This window comes from Hyperolius riggenbachi, chromosome 9 (genome assembly GCF_040937935.1).
Source record: "Hyperolius riggenbachi isolate aHypRig1 chromosome 9, aHypRig1.pri, whole genome shotgun sequence".
Lineage (NCBI taxonomy): Eukaryota > Metazoa > Chordata > Amphibia > Anura > Hyperoliidae > Hyperolius > Hyperolius riggenbachi.
The window spans coordinates 279504425-279520424 of record NC_090654.1 but is presented as its reverse complement, the minus strand read 5'-3'; the positions used below and the strand labels follow the sequence as shown (position 1 = coordinate 279520424).

Here is a 16000-nt window from a genome sequence, read left to right as displayed (position 1 = left end):
CGGGCATTGTTGTCTCTTCTCGGAGATGTACGGTCTCCTCGTTAAAGAGTTTATTTAATAAAGTGGAAATAGTTTTAAGCCGGTCTATAAATAGCACACACTAACAATACCGCGTTTGGCCCATTTCCTCTGTACAATCCGCCAGCCCGCTACATGATTGTTACACCGTGACAAAAGTCAACCTGATTATGCCAAAGCTGTAATTAATTCTGTTTTGGCTTGCTCAGACTTCAAGCTCATTAAATGTTGCCGGGCCTAGATCATTATTAAATTGTGCTGCGTTTAATCTTCGTAATAATTGGTAATTGCGTGAAAGGCACGAGAAGGCTGATTATCCAGCCAGCTTGTCAGATTTCGCATTGTTCATCTGAATCTGCAGTGATCAGGAACAGTCGCTCGGTTACTTTATTGCATTACAGTGACACATAAATATCATCATCGCGTTAAAGAGGAACTCCAGGGGAAATAATGTAATTTAAAAAGTGCTTCATTTTTACAATAATTATGTATAAATGATTTTGTCAGTGTTTGCCCATTGTAAAATCTTTTAAATCCCTGATTTACAATCTGACATTTATTACATGGTGACATTTTTACTGTTGGCAGGTGATGTAGCTGCTGCATGTATTTTTGGCAGTTGGAAACAGCTTTAAAAAGCTATTGCCCACAATGCAGCAAGGTTCCCAGACAGGAAACTGCCAGGAGTACCACGGTCCTCAGAGCTTCTTGTGGGAGGGGTTTCACCACAATATCAGTCGTACAGCGCCCCCTGATGGTCTGTTTGTGAAAAGGAATAGATTTGTCATGTAAAAGGGGGTATCAGCTACTGATTGGGATAAAGTTCAATTCTTGGTCGGAGTCTCTCTTTAAAGAGGGATTGTCAGCCGCAAAATCAAATTCCAATTACCGACTCTGTGGTTATTAAGCAGCCTGCAACCTGACCCTGCATTGCAAGCATTCCAATCTAATCAGAAAAGTTTCTGCTGTAATAAATCTTATCTCAGCCAGACTGGCTCTATTTGGTACATTGCCGACAAGAAGGAAGCTTGCCATTTCCCCTCCCACATTCCTGCTCCTCACTGATAGGCTGAGGGCAGTTCAGTGTGACACAAGACTAAAATCTGATCTATGCTCACACGTTTAAAAGCAAGCTAGCTATGACAGAGAGGATTCTAAGAGAAAAAAAGTAAGGGGGGAAATGACATAAGTATTGGCTTCAGTCAAAGGGAATCCAAGACAGCAAATGCCTGAAACAGAATTCTCTTTATTTACTATTTAGCATTTACTAAAATCAAGACAAGACAAGACAAATAACATTTATATCGCGCTTTTCTCCTGGCGGGCTCAAAGCGCCAGAGCTGCAGCCACTAGGGTGCGCTCTATAGGCGGTAGCAATGTTAGGGAGACTTGCCAAAGGTCTCCTACTGAATAAGTGCTGGCTTACTGAACAGGCAGAACCGAGATTCGAACCCTGGTCTCCCGTGTCAGAGGCAGAGCCCTTAACCATTACACCATCCAGCCACCAGCTGGATGGTGTAACCAAAATGTGGACAGTACAATACATCTGTTATGTAAGTAAAGGAAGTAGTTATCTACTTATATATGTGTTTGTTTCCCTGGCATAGTATGGCTGACCATGCTGCTTTAATGAAAGCACAGTTTATCTTATATGAACTTAAAGCAGACTTATTACAAAAATAAATTGCATTTTTGTACACGTACAGTAAACATACCCTATATAGTTTTGGCATAACTCCTATATAAGCCCACCCCCAACTTTTTTCTCTCAATAACTGGGTAAAAGCTGCTGCCTCCAATGTCTCCCCATGCAGAGCATGCCTTGCAAGTGTCTATTTGGTGCAGAGTGTGTGTTGGAAGTGTGCAGGGCCGGCCCTACCATGAAAAAACCTGCCCTAGAAGTGTGCCTACACACAGTACCAGGTCTAAACTTTTAACCACCAGAAGTAAGACCAAACAACCTCCCTGCCCCCACCTTCCAAGAAGCATGGCCAGCTTTTACCCCTGTCCACCTCTTCGAAGTGCGGCTAGATTATATTTTAAAGATGCCCAGGGCTAAGCAGGCCTGCCTCTCTCTCTATCTCCCATCCCTCACATAAATGGGGTTTAAAAAATAAATAATACAAGGTACAGTAATAAAGTTGACTTTAACATTCTATTATGGGAATCTGTAAAAAAAAATATGGAAATGTTCCTTGTGTTTAAAAGTATACACTAGTCACACATACTACAATGATTTCATAAGAAAAATATGTAGTTTTAGAATTCAAACTACTTCAAACCACACTGGTCCTTTGTACACGGATTCATTTTGCTTCATATTAACATTTGAAAGTAAGATATATATCAAATTAAAGGATGGGAATAACGTTTGGAGTCAATAAACATATTTTTCAGTAAAAAAGAATGTATATATTTACATAGATCTGTACATCAATTCCTGAAAGAGTGTCTCTGCTGGTCCTAGTAGTGCAACGACTATAACCCAATAATCCTTCACACCACTCCTGGCATCTAGTATTCACTACTGGCCCCTGTATACGACCTCAGTGCTGATGGAGACAGGTCTGCTGGTCCTAGAAGTGCACCGACCATAACCCAATAATCCTTCACACCACTCCTGGCATCTAGTATTCACTACTGGCCCCTGTATACGACCTCAGTGCTGATGGAGACAGGTCTGCTGGTCCTAGAAGTGCACCAACCATGACCCATTAATCCTTCACACCACTCCTGGCATCTAGTATTCACTACTGGCCCCTGTATACGACCTCAGTGCTGATGGAGACAGGTCTGCTGGTCCTAGAAGTGCACCAACCATGACCCAATAATCCTTCACACCACTCCTGGCATCTAGTATTCACTACTGGCCCCTGTATACGACCTCAGTGCTGATGGAGACACATCTGCTGGTCCTAGAAGTGTAGCGACCATAACCCAATAATCCTTCACACCACTCCTGGCATCTATTATTCGCTGCTGGCCCTTGTATACGACCTCAGTGCTGATGGAGACACGTCTGCTGGTCCTAGAAGTGCACCAACCATGACCCAATAATCCTTCACACCACTCCTGGCATCTAGTATTCACTACTGGCCCCTGTATACGACCTCAGTGCTGATGGAGACACGTCTGCTGGTCCTAGAAGTGTAGCGACCATAACCCAATAATCCTTCACACCACTACTGGCATCTAGTATTCACTACTGGCCCCTGTATACGACCTCAGTGCTGATGGAGACAGGTCTGCTGGTCCTAGAAGTGCACCGACCATAACCCAATAATCCTTCACACCACTACTGGCATCTAGTATCTACTACTGCCCCCTGAATAAGGCCTCAGTTTAGAATCAGTGTTTTTTTGGTCACTTTATGGTCAGGCTGAGGTAGTTCAATGATAACTGAGGCCATGATCGTCTGCATTCCTTGCAAGTACGGCGGCCACTACACATCACTACACAAAGATTGACGCCGAGAGGACTAAGATTTATGTCCTGGAGGTGTCAACTAGTAAAAACAAAGAAATACTCACCTGACATAATCACTAAAAGTATTTGCGGTTGTTTGTAGACTGTGGTGCGTTAAACGTGGCATTTCATTTGTCAACGTGAAGTAGGCATAACCCCTGCACTACCTGATGGATGTGTACACACGCCGGACGTTTTAAAGCACTTAATTCAACCAATTTAGGAATGCAATGTGATTTCTGCCCTTTAGAGATTGAAACATGACTCTTTGCCGACTACGTAATTTTTGATTTTTGCCATGGATTCCCCTCCAGCATGCCACAGTCCATCATAGGGTTTCAGTAGTCAAGCGCTTTTCAAAGCCCTGAATCAGCCTGGCTCTATTCTGGTACATTGCCGGGGAGAAGGAAGCTTGTTATCCTCCCTGCCACATTACTGCTCCTCTGTGATTGGCTGAGAGCAGTTCAGTGTGACATGAGGCTGAGAAGGGAAATACAGCTCATTGCTCTGCAGAAGCTGCTGAAATACAATCATGTCCCCTTGTCCTTTGAAAAAGCCTAGGGACAAAAAGCTAATCCGCCAAGCTATTATATTGCCCTCTGATGTATTTATACATGTTAATTAGATCCCCTCTAAGGAGTCTTTTCTCTAGACTAAATTAGCCCAGTGTATCTAACCAGTGGTGCTCGTCTGAGCTAGGATATCCAAAGTACTCGGATATCCTAGCTCTTTTTTCACTATTCGAGCTCGAATATCGAACTCGAATAGTATTAGCTATCCGGGCTGTGCTATCCGAGCGCACTCGGATAGCAAGCAGATATCCGGAGATATCCTAGCTATCCGAGTTCGGATAGCGTCACCAGCTCGGATAGCGTCATGTCTGACGTCGCCTCGAGTCCTCACAAGCGAATCAGAGGGCTCCCAGCCCTCTGACTGCAGCCAATCACAGAGGGGGAGCCTGGCCAAGCCCCCCTCTATAAATACCGGACGCCATCTTGCCTCACTCGTCCTGCTTGTGATTTACTGACTAACTGTACTGAGAGATTGCTCCAGTGCTTTTTGTCTGTGTGCAAGTGCATTTATATTGTTCTAAACCAAGCGTTTTTACACTCCAACACTTGATATTCAACTGTATTTCTTTGTATTGTAGATAGATTGTATTTTAGGCAGTTTAGTTTGTGTGATTAGGGAAGGGACTAGGGAGGGAAACTGTCACTGTTGCAGCTGCAGCCAGCAGCTAGGCCCTGTGCCTAGGCAAGGCAGCCTGCCCTGCTCTGTGCTCTAGTCTCTAGTTACCTGTGCTCTCACCTGTCCTACTCTACTGTACTACTACTTCTGTGTTAGATAGATTTGTACTATTTTGTAGTTAGCAAGGCCCAGCTTTACTGCTATACCTGTTCTGTATCTGCTCTCTGTAATCTAGTCACACCTGTTTTATTATTTAGCTAGATTCTTCTATTGTTTAGTTAGTAGTACTGTAGTGTACTCTAGTCTGTGTATAGGGACCGTCCGTCACCGCGTTACCTAGGGTCTTTGTGTGCGCAGTGCACATCTGCTCTGTCCGCACACTCTCGTTAGTGCTACACCCGTCCTATTGTTTATATTACTTGTATTGTGTATTCGCTGAATTGTACTGTAGTCTGTGTATAGGGACACCGTCAGTCAGCGTCAGCTAGGGTCTTTGTGTGCGCAGTGCACGTCTGCGCTGTCCGCACCCTCTCGTTAGTGCTACACCCGTCCTATTGTTTATATTACTTGTATTGTGTATTCGCTGAATTGTACTGTAGTCTGTGTATAGGGACACCGTCAGTCAGCGTCAGCTAGGGTCTTTGTGTGCGCAGTGCGCACTCTCTCGTTAGCGCTACACCGATCTCTGCTGTAGAGTACACCTGTCCGCCCCCTCACACACCCACCATCACTAGTCCCACCACATTAAAGTACCCCACTTGTCCCACCCGCCTTTACATACATACGTTTTTTTTTTCATTTGTATAATATTAAAAATATACGATGTCTGGCACTGGCAGCCGCGGTTTGGGCAGGAGCAGCAAGGGCATTGCCAAGAGAGGAGGTTGTGGGCGTGGCAGCCGCGCCACCACCACCATGCGCAGTTCTGCGTCTGCACCAGTGGCTATTCCGCCATTAGCCACTGGCCGTGGACACCTTGGCTGCCCAACAGCTGGGAGTCACGCTGCAGAGAAACAGCAGCAGCAGCAGCAGCGTGTGGCCCAGATGTTCCTCCCACCACCAGGTCGTAGCCGTCCTATTGAGGAGAAGGATGCAGACTCTGTGGTGGAACTGATGGTGGATGAGCAGGCCACCATTAGCTCTGGAACCGAGTCCTCCACCCCCGCCACCACTCCTGTTCGCAAGAGCAGCAGCAGCCGCCCAGCACTGCCTGGGGGAGAGGAGGAGGAGTGCAGTTCTCCAGCCCCAGCGGGCGACACCAGCACCCTGTCACTCAGCACCTTCTTATCCCCAAGCGCAGTGGGGTTATGGAATGCTGTTGCGGCAGAATTGGCGGAGGAAGGAATGCTCATGGGCACTTTAGGGGATGATGCTTTGGACAGTCAGACAGTGGTGACTGTCCATCCGCCCATGCATGCAGAAGGGGAGTTTGTGGGATCCCAGCAGGACATGTTTGCGGAGGGGGAGGATGATGATGACAGGGTGAAGGACAGAGACTGGGTGCCAGGTCCTGGGAGTGGGGATGTCATCAGCTCTGAGGAGGAGGATGCATCTGTGGGCCTTGCTAGAAGGATCAGCATCGCAGGCATGGGCAGGATCACAAGTGGGCGTGGTATGCAGGCCACACAGCGTGCTGATCTGGAGACGAGTTCTGCCAGTGCCGCCACCAGCCGCACCAAGAACCCCCCCCCAACCACCACAGGGAGACCAGCGGCAGCAGCACCTTCCAGCCGAAGGGGCAACTTCACCTCCCCAATATGGAATTTTTTCACCCTGCCATATGTGGAGTGCAAGTATGCCACCTGCAACCAGTGCCGCAAGCAGCTCAGCAGAGGGAAGGAGCCATCTGCATTTGGCACCACCTCTCTGGTCAACCATCTTGCAGGGTAACACTTTCATGAGCATGAGGAGTTCGTGAAGTTGAAGGAAGCTGGCAGTGGCAGTGGCAGACCCGCCACCACTGCGAAGCCGTCGGCAGCAGCCACCCGCCCTCCTCCACCTCCTCCAGCAGCACCAGCAGGAGTGCGTCAGCAACGCACTGCTCCTCCTCCCTCTGCAACTCCTGCCGCCGATACTGAGGCCTGTTCTGGCAGCCAGTCCTCAGTGGCCTCCTCTGCTCCCTCCAGAGATTCCCGTGCCAGCAAAAGGCAAGACCCTGCTCAGCGACACCTTCCAGGGGGTGGTCAGGGTTCTGCCTCCCAGCAGCCATCACGTGCGTCAGCTGAACAGTTTGCTGGCACGGGCCATGTGCTCCCAACTCCTGCCTTATTCCCTTGTGCAGGAGGGGAGCGACATGCGTGCGCTCCTGATGTGTGCAGCCCCCGATTGGCCAATCCCCAGCTGATGTGTGCAGCCCCCGATTGGCCAATCTCACGCACGGCCATCCCTGCACTTCACCGCTCTGTGATGGCCAATGTCGGGAGAGGGCTGGAGCACGCGGTGGGTCAACGGGTCCACGTCACCATGGACTCGTGGAGCAGCCGGTTTGGGACAGGCCGCTATCTGTCCTTCACCGCGCATTGGGTCAGCTTGGTGGAAGGTGGTGAGGATGGGGGAGCAGCATCGGGCACTGTCAGAGCAGCAGCAGCACCAACAACGCAGTGGGTGGTGCCACCATGCAGGGTCAGCGGAATTGCAGCAGGTTCCTCTGATCCGCTTCCATCCTCCGGCACACCAGCCTAAACCCCCCGCCTCAGCAGCAGCGTGAAGCCCCGCCACTGCCAAGCGCTGCTGGAATTGGTCAGCCTGGGGAAGACCAAACTGACGGCGAACCATGTCCTGGCCAAACTCTGAGAGCAGGAGAGGAATTGGCTGACCCCCAGAGGCCTCAGAGTCGGAGAGGTGGTGACCGACAATGGGGCAAACCTGGTTGCTGCAATCAGCAGGGAAGACCTGACCCACATCCCCTGCCTGGCGCACGTCCTGAACCTGGTAGTCCAAAAGTTCATGCGGACCTACCAGGGGATGGACCGACTCCTTGAGGCAGCAAGGAAGGTCGTGCGTCATTTCCGGCTCTCACCTGCAGCCGTAGCGAGCCTGGAAGAGGTGCAGAAGGAGCTGCACCTGCCACAGCACCGGCTCATGATCGATGTTCCAACTCGCTGGAACTCCACACTGGCGATGTTGGAGCATCTGGTTGAACAGAGGCAGGCTGTCAGCCAGTACCTTGCATGTGCAACAGTTGCCTCCATCACTGCAACTGGGCGTGCCGCCACCAACCTCCTGTCCATCATCTCCACAGAGGACTGGGGGCACATGCAGCAGGTGTGCTCAGTCCTGGCACCCTTCCTGCAGGCCACCAACATGGTCAGCAGGGACCATGCAATGGTGTGCGAGTGGGTCCCCTTGGTGTGTGTGCTGGACAGGGCCCTGTATGCACTGCTGGAAGAGGGAGCGGCAGCCTTGGACCATCAGGAGCTGCAGGCAGCTTCACAGGCCACTTCTGAGGAGGAGGAGGGCTTGGAGTTGGTGAAGGTCCCTGACCTTGCTGCTGATGAGGGGGAGCAGCAGAGCGCAGCTGGACTGGTGCGGGGGTGGAGAGAGGATGAGGTGGAGGAGGCAGAGGAGGACAGCACTGTCAGCTCTGGGGCTGCCGATGATGTGCCAACAGACGTGGCCAGACTCTTCCCAATGGCAGCGCACATGCTGAGGTGCCTGCGCAAGGACCCAAGGGTGATCCAGATGAAGCAGAGGGAGGACATCTGGATCTGCATGATGCTGGACCCACGTCTGAAGGGGAAGCTCAGCCAGTTCCTGCCTGCAGGAGGAGACCGCGCGCAACAAATGAGGGATTTGCAGCTGTCCCTTGTTGAGCGCTTGGAGGAAGCCTTCCCTCAGACATCCACCCCCACTGTCCAGCCAGCACAGAGGCAGCAGCAGGTGCCTGCATCCACCAGCAGCAAGCGCACGCGCACCACAGACCTGCTGTCTCTGACCCAAGAGCTCTACATGAGTGTAGAGCTGCCAAGGAGTAGAGAGGAGGTGCCTGCAGCAGCATCCTTCTCCAGTCAAAGGCAGCGCTTGACCCGCATGGTGGCTGACTACATGGGGTCCTTCAGCGGGCTTAACAGCGTGGCCCCTGTTGATCCCATGGAGTATTGGGTCAAGCACCTGCCGATCTTGAGCGAGCTTGCGCAGTACGCCCTGGAAGTGCTCTCCTGCCCCCCTTCCAGCGTACTGTCAGAGCGTTGCTTCAGTGCAGCCGGTGGAGTCGTCACTGAGAAGCGATCCCGTCTGTCTCACAAGACTGTGGACAGACTGACGTTTCTCAAAATGAACCAGGCTTGGGTGGAAGGCGAATTCCTGGCCCCTGTTGTCGGCGAGAGGGGGACATGAAGTGGCGCGCACACACATTACACCTGCTGTTGTTGCTGCTGTATTTCTTCCTGCTGTCTGTGTCTCCACTGCCAGGGAACACATTACAAGGTGCTGCTGCCCATGTGCCACTAGCTGTTATGCTCAAAAATAGCTGCCTGTCCTGCATTATTTATTTTGAATTTTTTTTTTTTATTATTTTAGAGGTGTCCGGGTTGAAAACTGTGCTGTCCCAATTGTGTATTGGACACAATGTGGGCTTGACGACCGCTGTCTGGAACCTCATGCTGTTCATTTACGGCCCTGGAACCACCGTTAGGACCCAGGGCCTACTATGTCTCGCTGACTGCCCTCCTGCCTGCTGCCAAATGCCAGTCTGCCACACACACTCATCCTCCTCACGCTGCCTGCTGCTGTATTTCCTCCTGCTGTCTGTGTGTTTCCACTGCCAGGGAACACATTACAAGGTGCTGCTGCCCATGCGCCACCAGCTATTACGCTCAACAATAGCTGCATTATTTTGAATAAAAAAAATATAATTAAATTATTTTAGAGGTGTCCGGGTTGAAAACTGTGCTGTCCCAATTGTGTATTGGACACAATGTGGGCTTTACGACCGCTGTCTGGAACCTCATGCTGTGTATTTACGGCCCTGGAACCACCGCTAGGAACCAGGGCCTATTATGTCTCGCTGCCTGCCCTCCTGCCTGCTGCCAGTCTGCCACACACTCATCCTCCTCACGCTGCCTGCTGTTGTATTTCCTCCTGCTGTCTGTGTCTCCACTGCCAGGGAACACATTACAAGGTGCTGCTGCCCATGCACCACCAGCTATTACGCTCAAAAATAGCTGCATGCATTTGAAAAAAAAATTGTAATTAATTTAGAGGTGTCCGGGTTGAGAACTGTGCTGTCCCAATTGTGTATTGGACACAATGTGGGCTTCACGACCGCTGTCTGGAACCTCATGCTGTTTATTTACAGCCCTGGTTCCACCGCTAGGAACCAAGGCCTATTATGTCAGTCACATCACACTGCCTGACACACACTCATCCTCCTCCTGTAGCTGCATTGAGCTTCTGCTGTCTGTGTGCTGCTACCACTGCCAGGGAGAACAGAAGAAGAACTATTTTCTGCTGCCACCTGCCCACCCACTCTCCTACCGACAGCTATTACCACACACTACAAATAGCTGCAAGCCTGCAACTACTTCCTCCTCCTGCTGATGTCTGTGTTTTACCACCGCCAGGGTACACAGAAAAAGGCGCTGTGGCTTGCAATGTGACTCTACCTACCTATTATGCCATCAACACAAATATAACTATGGTGTTATTAAAATAAAATATTTCCACAAATGAAGTAAAAAAAAAAAATATTACAAAAGAAAGGAAAACCAAGACACATAATATAATGATAGAGAAGAAGAGGAAGAAGAAGAAGATATAGAAGAAGAAGATATAGAAGAAGAAGATATAGAAGAAGAAGATATAGAAGAAGAAGAAGAAGAAGATTTAGAAGAAGAAGATATAGAAGAAGAAGATATAGAAGAAGAAGATTTAGAAGAAGAAGATATAGAAGAAGAAGATATAGAAGAAGAAGATATAGAAGAAGAAGATATAGAAGAAGAAGATATAGAAGAAGATATAGAAGAAGAAGAAGAAGAAGATATAGAAGAAGAAGAAGAAGAAGAAGAAGAAAAAGAAGAAGAAAAAGAAGATATAGAAGAAGAAGAAGAAAAAGAAGAAGAAAAAGAAGATATAGAAGAAGAAGAAGAAAAAGAAGAAGAAAAAGAAGATATAGAAGAAGAAGATATAGAAGAAGAAAAAGAAGATATAGAAGAAGATATAGAAGAAGAAGAAGAAGAAGAAAAAGAAGATATAGAAGAAGAAGATATAGAAGAAGAAAAAGAAGATATAGAAGAAGATATAGAAGAAGAAGAAGAAGAAGAAGAAGAAGAAGAAGAAGAAGAAGAAGAAGAAGAAGAAGAAGAAGAAGAAGAAGAAGAAGAAGAAGAAGAAGAAGAAAAAGAAGAAGATATAGAAGAAGAAGATGAAGATGACGTAAATGAAGACTTCCAACAACCATTTTGGACACACCTTCTCATGCAAAAACTTTTCATGAAGTTAATTTACTATTTTTGATACCTTTTTTTATAACTACTACATCACCACATAATCACTTGATGTTTTTCTTTATAAAAAAGGTGGTTTCATGCATCATTGACCTCCAATACAAGTTTTACAAGCTATTTAAGGCCAGCTCGAATATTTTACTCGAATACAGACTCGGATAGTGACGTTGGATATCCGAGGTCGAATCGGATATTCGATTAACTCGAATATTGAACTTCGAGTGAATTCGGATAGTTTACTATCCGAATTCGACCAAACTCGAATAGGATAATGAGGTATCCGAGCAACACTGTATCTAACCTTTCCTGGTAAGTGAGACCCTTCATCCCTCTAAACAGTTTTGTTGCTCGTCTCTGCACCTGCTCTACAACTGCAATATCCCTCCTGTAATGCGGTGCCCAGAACTGAATACCATATTCCAGATGTGGCCTGGCCTTACTAGAGAGTTGGTTTTCTGGAAGTTCATTCAGATTCCTCCAGACGTTTTTCTACCTAGAGATTCTGGATGCACAGCTACTATAAGTGCTCAGCAAGCAAAGCTCTTAGGGGTCCGCATCATGGCCTTGTACACACAATGCAATATTCACTCACAGACCATTAGAACAAATTACTTCAGAATAATGAGTTGCAATCATGCATGTTGCCTGGAGTAAGAAAGCCATCAGTACATATGAATATCTGGGTTTCTAGGAGGGTTGCACAATGGTGTAGTATTGTTAAAGAGAACCTGAGGTGGGATTAAACTATGCTAGTGGGGCACAGAGGCTGGTTGTGCACACTAACACCAGCCTCTGTTGCCCCATGGTGTGCCTCCATGTCCCCCCTGCGCGCCGCTATACCTCCCTCAGTGCTGGCGACACGCAGCGCGTCGCCAGCACAATGTTTACCTAAGCGCTGTCAGTCAGCGCCGCACCCCCGCCTCCTCCGCATGGCCGCTACCCGCCCACGTCACTTCCCTCCTATCAGCGGGAGGGAAGGGAGACGGGCGGGTGCGTCGATGCGGAGGAGGCGGGGGAGCGGCGCTAACAGACAGGCTTAGGTAAACATTGTACTGGCGACACGCTGCGTGTCGCCAGCACTGCGGGGGTATAGCAGCGCGCAGGGGGGACATGGAGGCACACCATGGGGCAACAGAGGCTGTTCTTAGTGTGCACAACCAGCCTCTGTGCCCCACTAGCATAGTTTAATCCTACCTAGGGTTCTCTTTAAAGGACTACTGTAGGGGGGTCGGGGGAAAAGGAGTTGAACTTACCTGGAGCTTCTAATGGTCCCCCGCAGACATCCTGTACCTGTGCAGCCACTCACCGATACTCCGGCCCCGCCTCCGGTTCCCTTCTAGAATTTCAGACTTTAAAGTCTGAAAACCACTGTGCCTGCGTTGCTGTGTCCTCGCTTCCGCTGATGTCACCTGGAGCGTACTGCGCAGGCACAGACCATACTGAAATTTCAGAAGTGAACCGGAGGCGGGGCCGGAGCATCGGTGAGTGGCTGCGCGGGCACAGGATGCCTGCGGGGGACCATTAGAAGCCCTGGATAAGTTCAACTCATTTTACCCCGACCCCCCTACTGTATTCCTTTAAAGAATGGGAAGTTGTAAGTACATACAGCTATACTCATAAGAGTGGCATTGCAGATCCTTCCAACCACTGTATAAGCCCGTGGGAAATTAACCCCCCCAGCCCCTTCAAGTTCTCCAGGTCCTGCCAGAACCTGGATGATCACTCTCCTGGGTTTGTAATTTTTAAGAGAAAAAACTATTACCCCCAAAGGAGGTTTATCTAAGCTATCAGAGTCGCCCATATCCTATTATTCACCTTGCTACAAGGCCCTGTGTATTGTACCTGAGGAAGTACCCATGAAACGCTTTGTCTATTTTGTGTTTTGCATAAATTCTTTTCTAGTAGTACTGGTGTTTTTGTCGCCAGGAGAGGTAGGAGATTATCGCTCATTCTTATTTTAACTATTAGAAGTTTATTTATATATATTTTACACCTGAGTGCCTCAATCTTTACAAGTATCTGGGTGTTTCATTCACCTCGCCTAAGCTGAAGAAGTTATTCGTACTGGTGGCATCAAGTCTTCTAGCATACATAGGCCTCGATTCACTTACCGGTGCTAACTCAGTTAGCATGTCTTAAAGTGAACCAGAGACGAAGCACCCTCATGTATTTTACCATATACATCAGTGGAAACATTAGAGAAAACACCTACCATACTTTCTGTTTCATTCTGCACTGCACAGCTTGTTTCTTATCAGACCTGATAAAATCCCCGACTGAGCATTCAGTCTGGCTTTCCTACAATGACTCAGCTATAATGATTCCTGAGCAGAGCCAGCAGGGGGCAGGCTTGGACTTGAAAAGACATGAGAGAACACAGAGTGAGCTATAAATATTCCAAAGCAAAGCCAGACTGAATGCTCAGTCGTGGATTTTATCAGGGCTGATAAGAAACAAGCTGTGCAGTGCAGAATGAAACAGAAAGCAAGGTAGGTGTTTTCTCTAATGATCCCACTGATATATATGGTAAAATACATGAGGGTGCTTCGTCTCTGGTTCCCTTTAAGGCTTTGGACGTACAAACTAGGGTGCTAAGTAGTTTGCATGCCCAAAGCTGTTACTGATCGCGCGCTAAGTTTAGCGGTGCACGCGAAACGTCGTAACCAGTGCGCCCAAAACAGCGCATCAGGTGCGCCCGAAACGGCTCACCGATGTGCCATTTTGGGAGCAGCCAATGCGCTGTTTCAGGCGCACCAGTTGCACCGTTTCCAGCGCACCGGGTGCAACGTTTCGCCTGCACCGCGCAGCACAAAACTTAGCACGCACAAAATTTTTGCTACAATATTAGCGTGCGCAAAGTTACTTTGCACGTCTTAAGGGGCTTTTAAGCGTGCTAACTGAGTTAGCACCCTTTAGTAAATCGAGCCCATAGCGTCTCGTACTTTGAACATTGAGGTTTTCAGAATACTCACTAGGTGCTTGCAGTCTCGGAGGTGGCGGTGGAGGGGGCGGAGGAGGCAATAATGGCGGGGGTCTGCACTGGCACACCTGGTGGCATCCACTGGGTTGGTTTTCCACCGTGGATCTGGAACATGTTTTGTGAAGTTCAGCCTGAGCGATCTGCAGGAAGAGAGACAAGAATTATAACTTTGTCCTTCCATCTGTTTTCACGGAACGTTTAACACACAGCGGGACGATTCCCTCATGCCAAAGCTCTGAAATACAACACGTTACTGTATTCCATTTCCTTGATGGTGGTGAGTGGGTGGGATTATTTATACCAAATCAAAAAGTGATTAACCTCCTTGCCGGTTATCCCGAGCTCAGCTCGGGGTAACCTGCGCAGGAGGATTTCTCAGGCCCCGCTGGGCCGATTTTCACAATTTTTTTTTCCTACACGCAGCTAGCACTTTGCTAGCTGCGTGTAGTACACGATCGCCGCTGCTACCCACCGATTTGCCGCTACCCGTCGCGCCGAGATGACCCCTGCGCAGCCTGGCCAATCAGTGCCAGGCAGCGCTGAGGAGCGGATCGGGATTCCCTGTGACGTCCATGACGTCGGTGACGTCATCCCGCCCCGTCGCCATGGCGACCAGAGAGGCCCTGCAGGAAATCCCGTTCTGAACGGGATTTCCTGCTTACTCCGATCGCCGAAGGCGATTGAAGTGGGTGGGGGGATGCCGCCGCTCAGCGGCTATCATGTAGCGAGCCTTGGGCTCGCTACATAATTTAAAAAATTAAACATTTTAAAAAAGTGCTGTGCTGCCTCCTTGCTGGCGGGATTTAGACCGGCAAGGAGGTTAAAGGAACATAATCGATTAACATGTTTTTTTTTCAATTGAGATAGGAATAGTTTGGAAAGTGCTTTTAGGTACGGGTGTATACTTTAAAATACTTATCTCTTTGATTACTGTTATCAAATTCCTTTCACACTTACTGACGGCATCTGAGGCAAAATCTGACGGGACTACTAATTCATGAAGGGAGGAGGGGGGATTCCCTCACACTGCATCTGTTAACCCTGTGTGTGAGAGAAAGCTCTCACTGCCTGTCTCTGACTGAGCTGTCTGCAGAGAGCAGAGGAAATGTAACTTGTTTGTAATTGTATGTGAAACCTGATACCCCTTTTCATATGCAGTCTGACATGCAAAGTACTGTGTAATATTGAAGCAAACCTTTGCAATTGAAACATTCCAACCGAACTAAAATCTACACACAGTGAATTACAGCTTTTGCCTCTGATATTTAACATGAAAAGTAGGAAAATGTTTACACAGCTACTTAGACATTATTTGTACATTGTAATTTTAAAACACTTGGTTTAATAGTGTTCCTTTAAGGTGAATTTAAAAGGAACCATGTTGATATGTCTAAATTTATAATTTGGAAGTGAACTTTTCAAATTGGAAAATCTTTTGTATAGCTAGGCTTGCTTTAGCTGTGCCCCTAACCATATGGATTTAAGTTCTTTAGTAGGGATGATAAAAGAGATTTTTCAGAGTTTATGCACATTTTTATGCAAATATGTGCAGCTTCAAAATGGACTAATAAGTTCAAACTTGGGTTGAAATTGATTGGTTCATTTTCAAACTGCATATATTTGCATACAAAATGGAATACATTTACACAAACTCTGAAAAATGTGCATCACGGTGATCATCCCTATTCTCTAGTGTAGAGCCTATTACTTCCTGTTAGAAGAAAGGAGGTCTTCCACCTACTTCCTGTGAACTACACAGTCCCGCCTCCTTATGTAGACACATGCCATTTACTTACATAGTTACATACATAGTTATTTGGGTTGAAAAAAGACATACGTCCATCGAGTTCAACCAGAGAACAAAGTACAACACCAGCCTGCTCCCTCACATATCCCTGTTGATCCA

At 48.0% G+C, this 16000-nt stretch overlaps 1 protein-coding gene across 2 annotated transcripts in view; it reads right to left on the bottom strand.

Moving 5' to 3' along the window:
- The window catches only part of PRIMA1 (proline rich membrane anchor 1), a 142080-nt gene that overhangs the window by 49685 nt on the left and 76395 nt on the right, over positions 1–16000 (bottom strand). For both annotated transcript variants that reach the window (XM_068252326.1, XM_068252327.1), the window contains exon 3: positions 14087–14234. In XM_068252326.1, coding sequence (XP_068108427.1) covers positions 14087–14234 — 148 coding nt within the window. The remainder of the gene's footprint in view (positions 1–14086; positions 14235–16000) is intronic.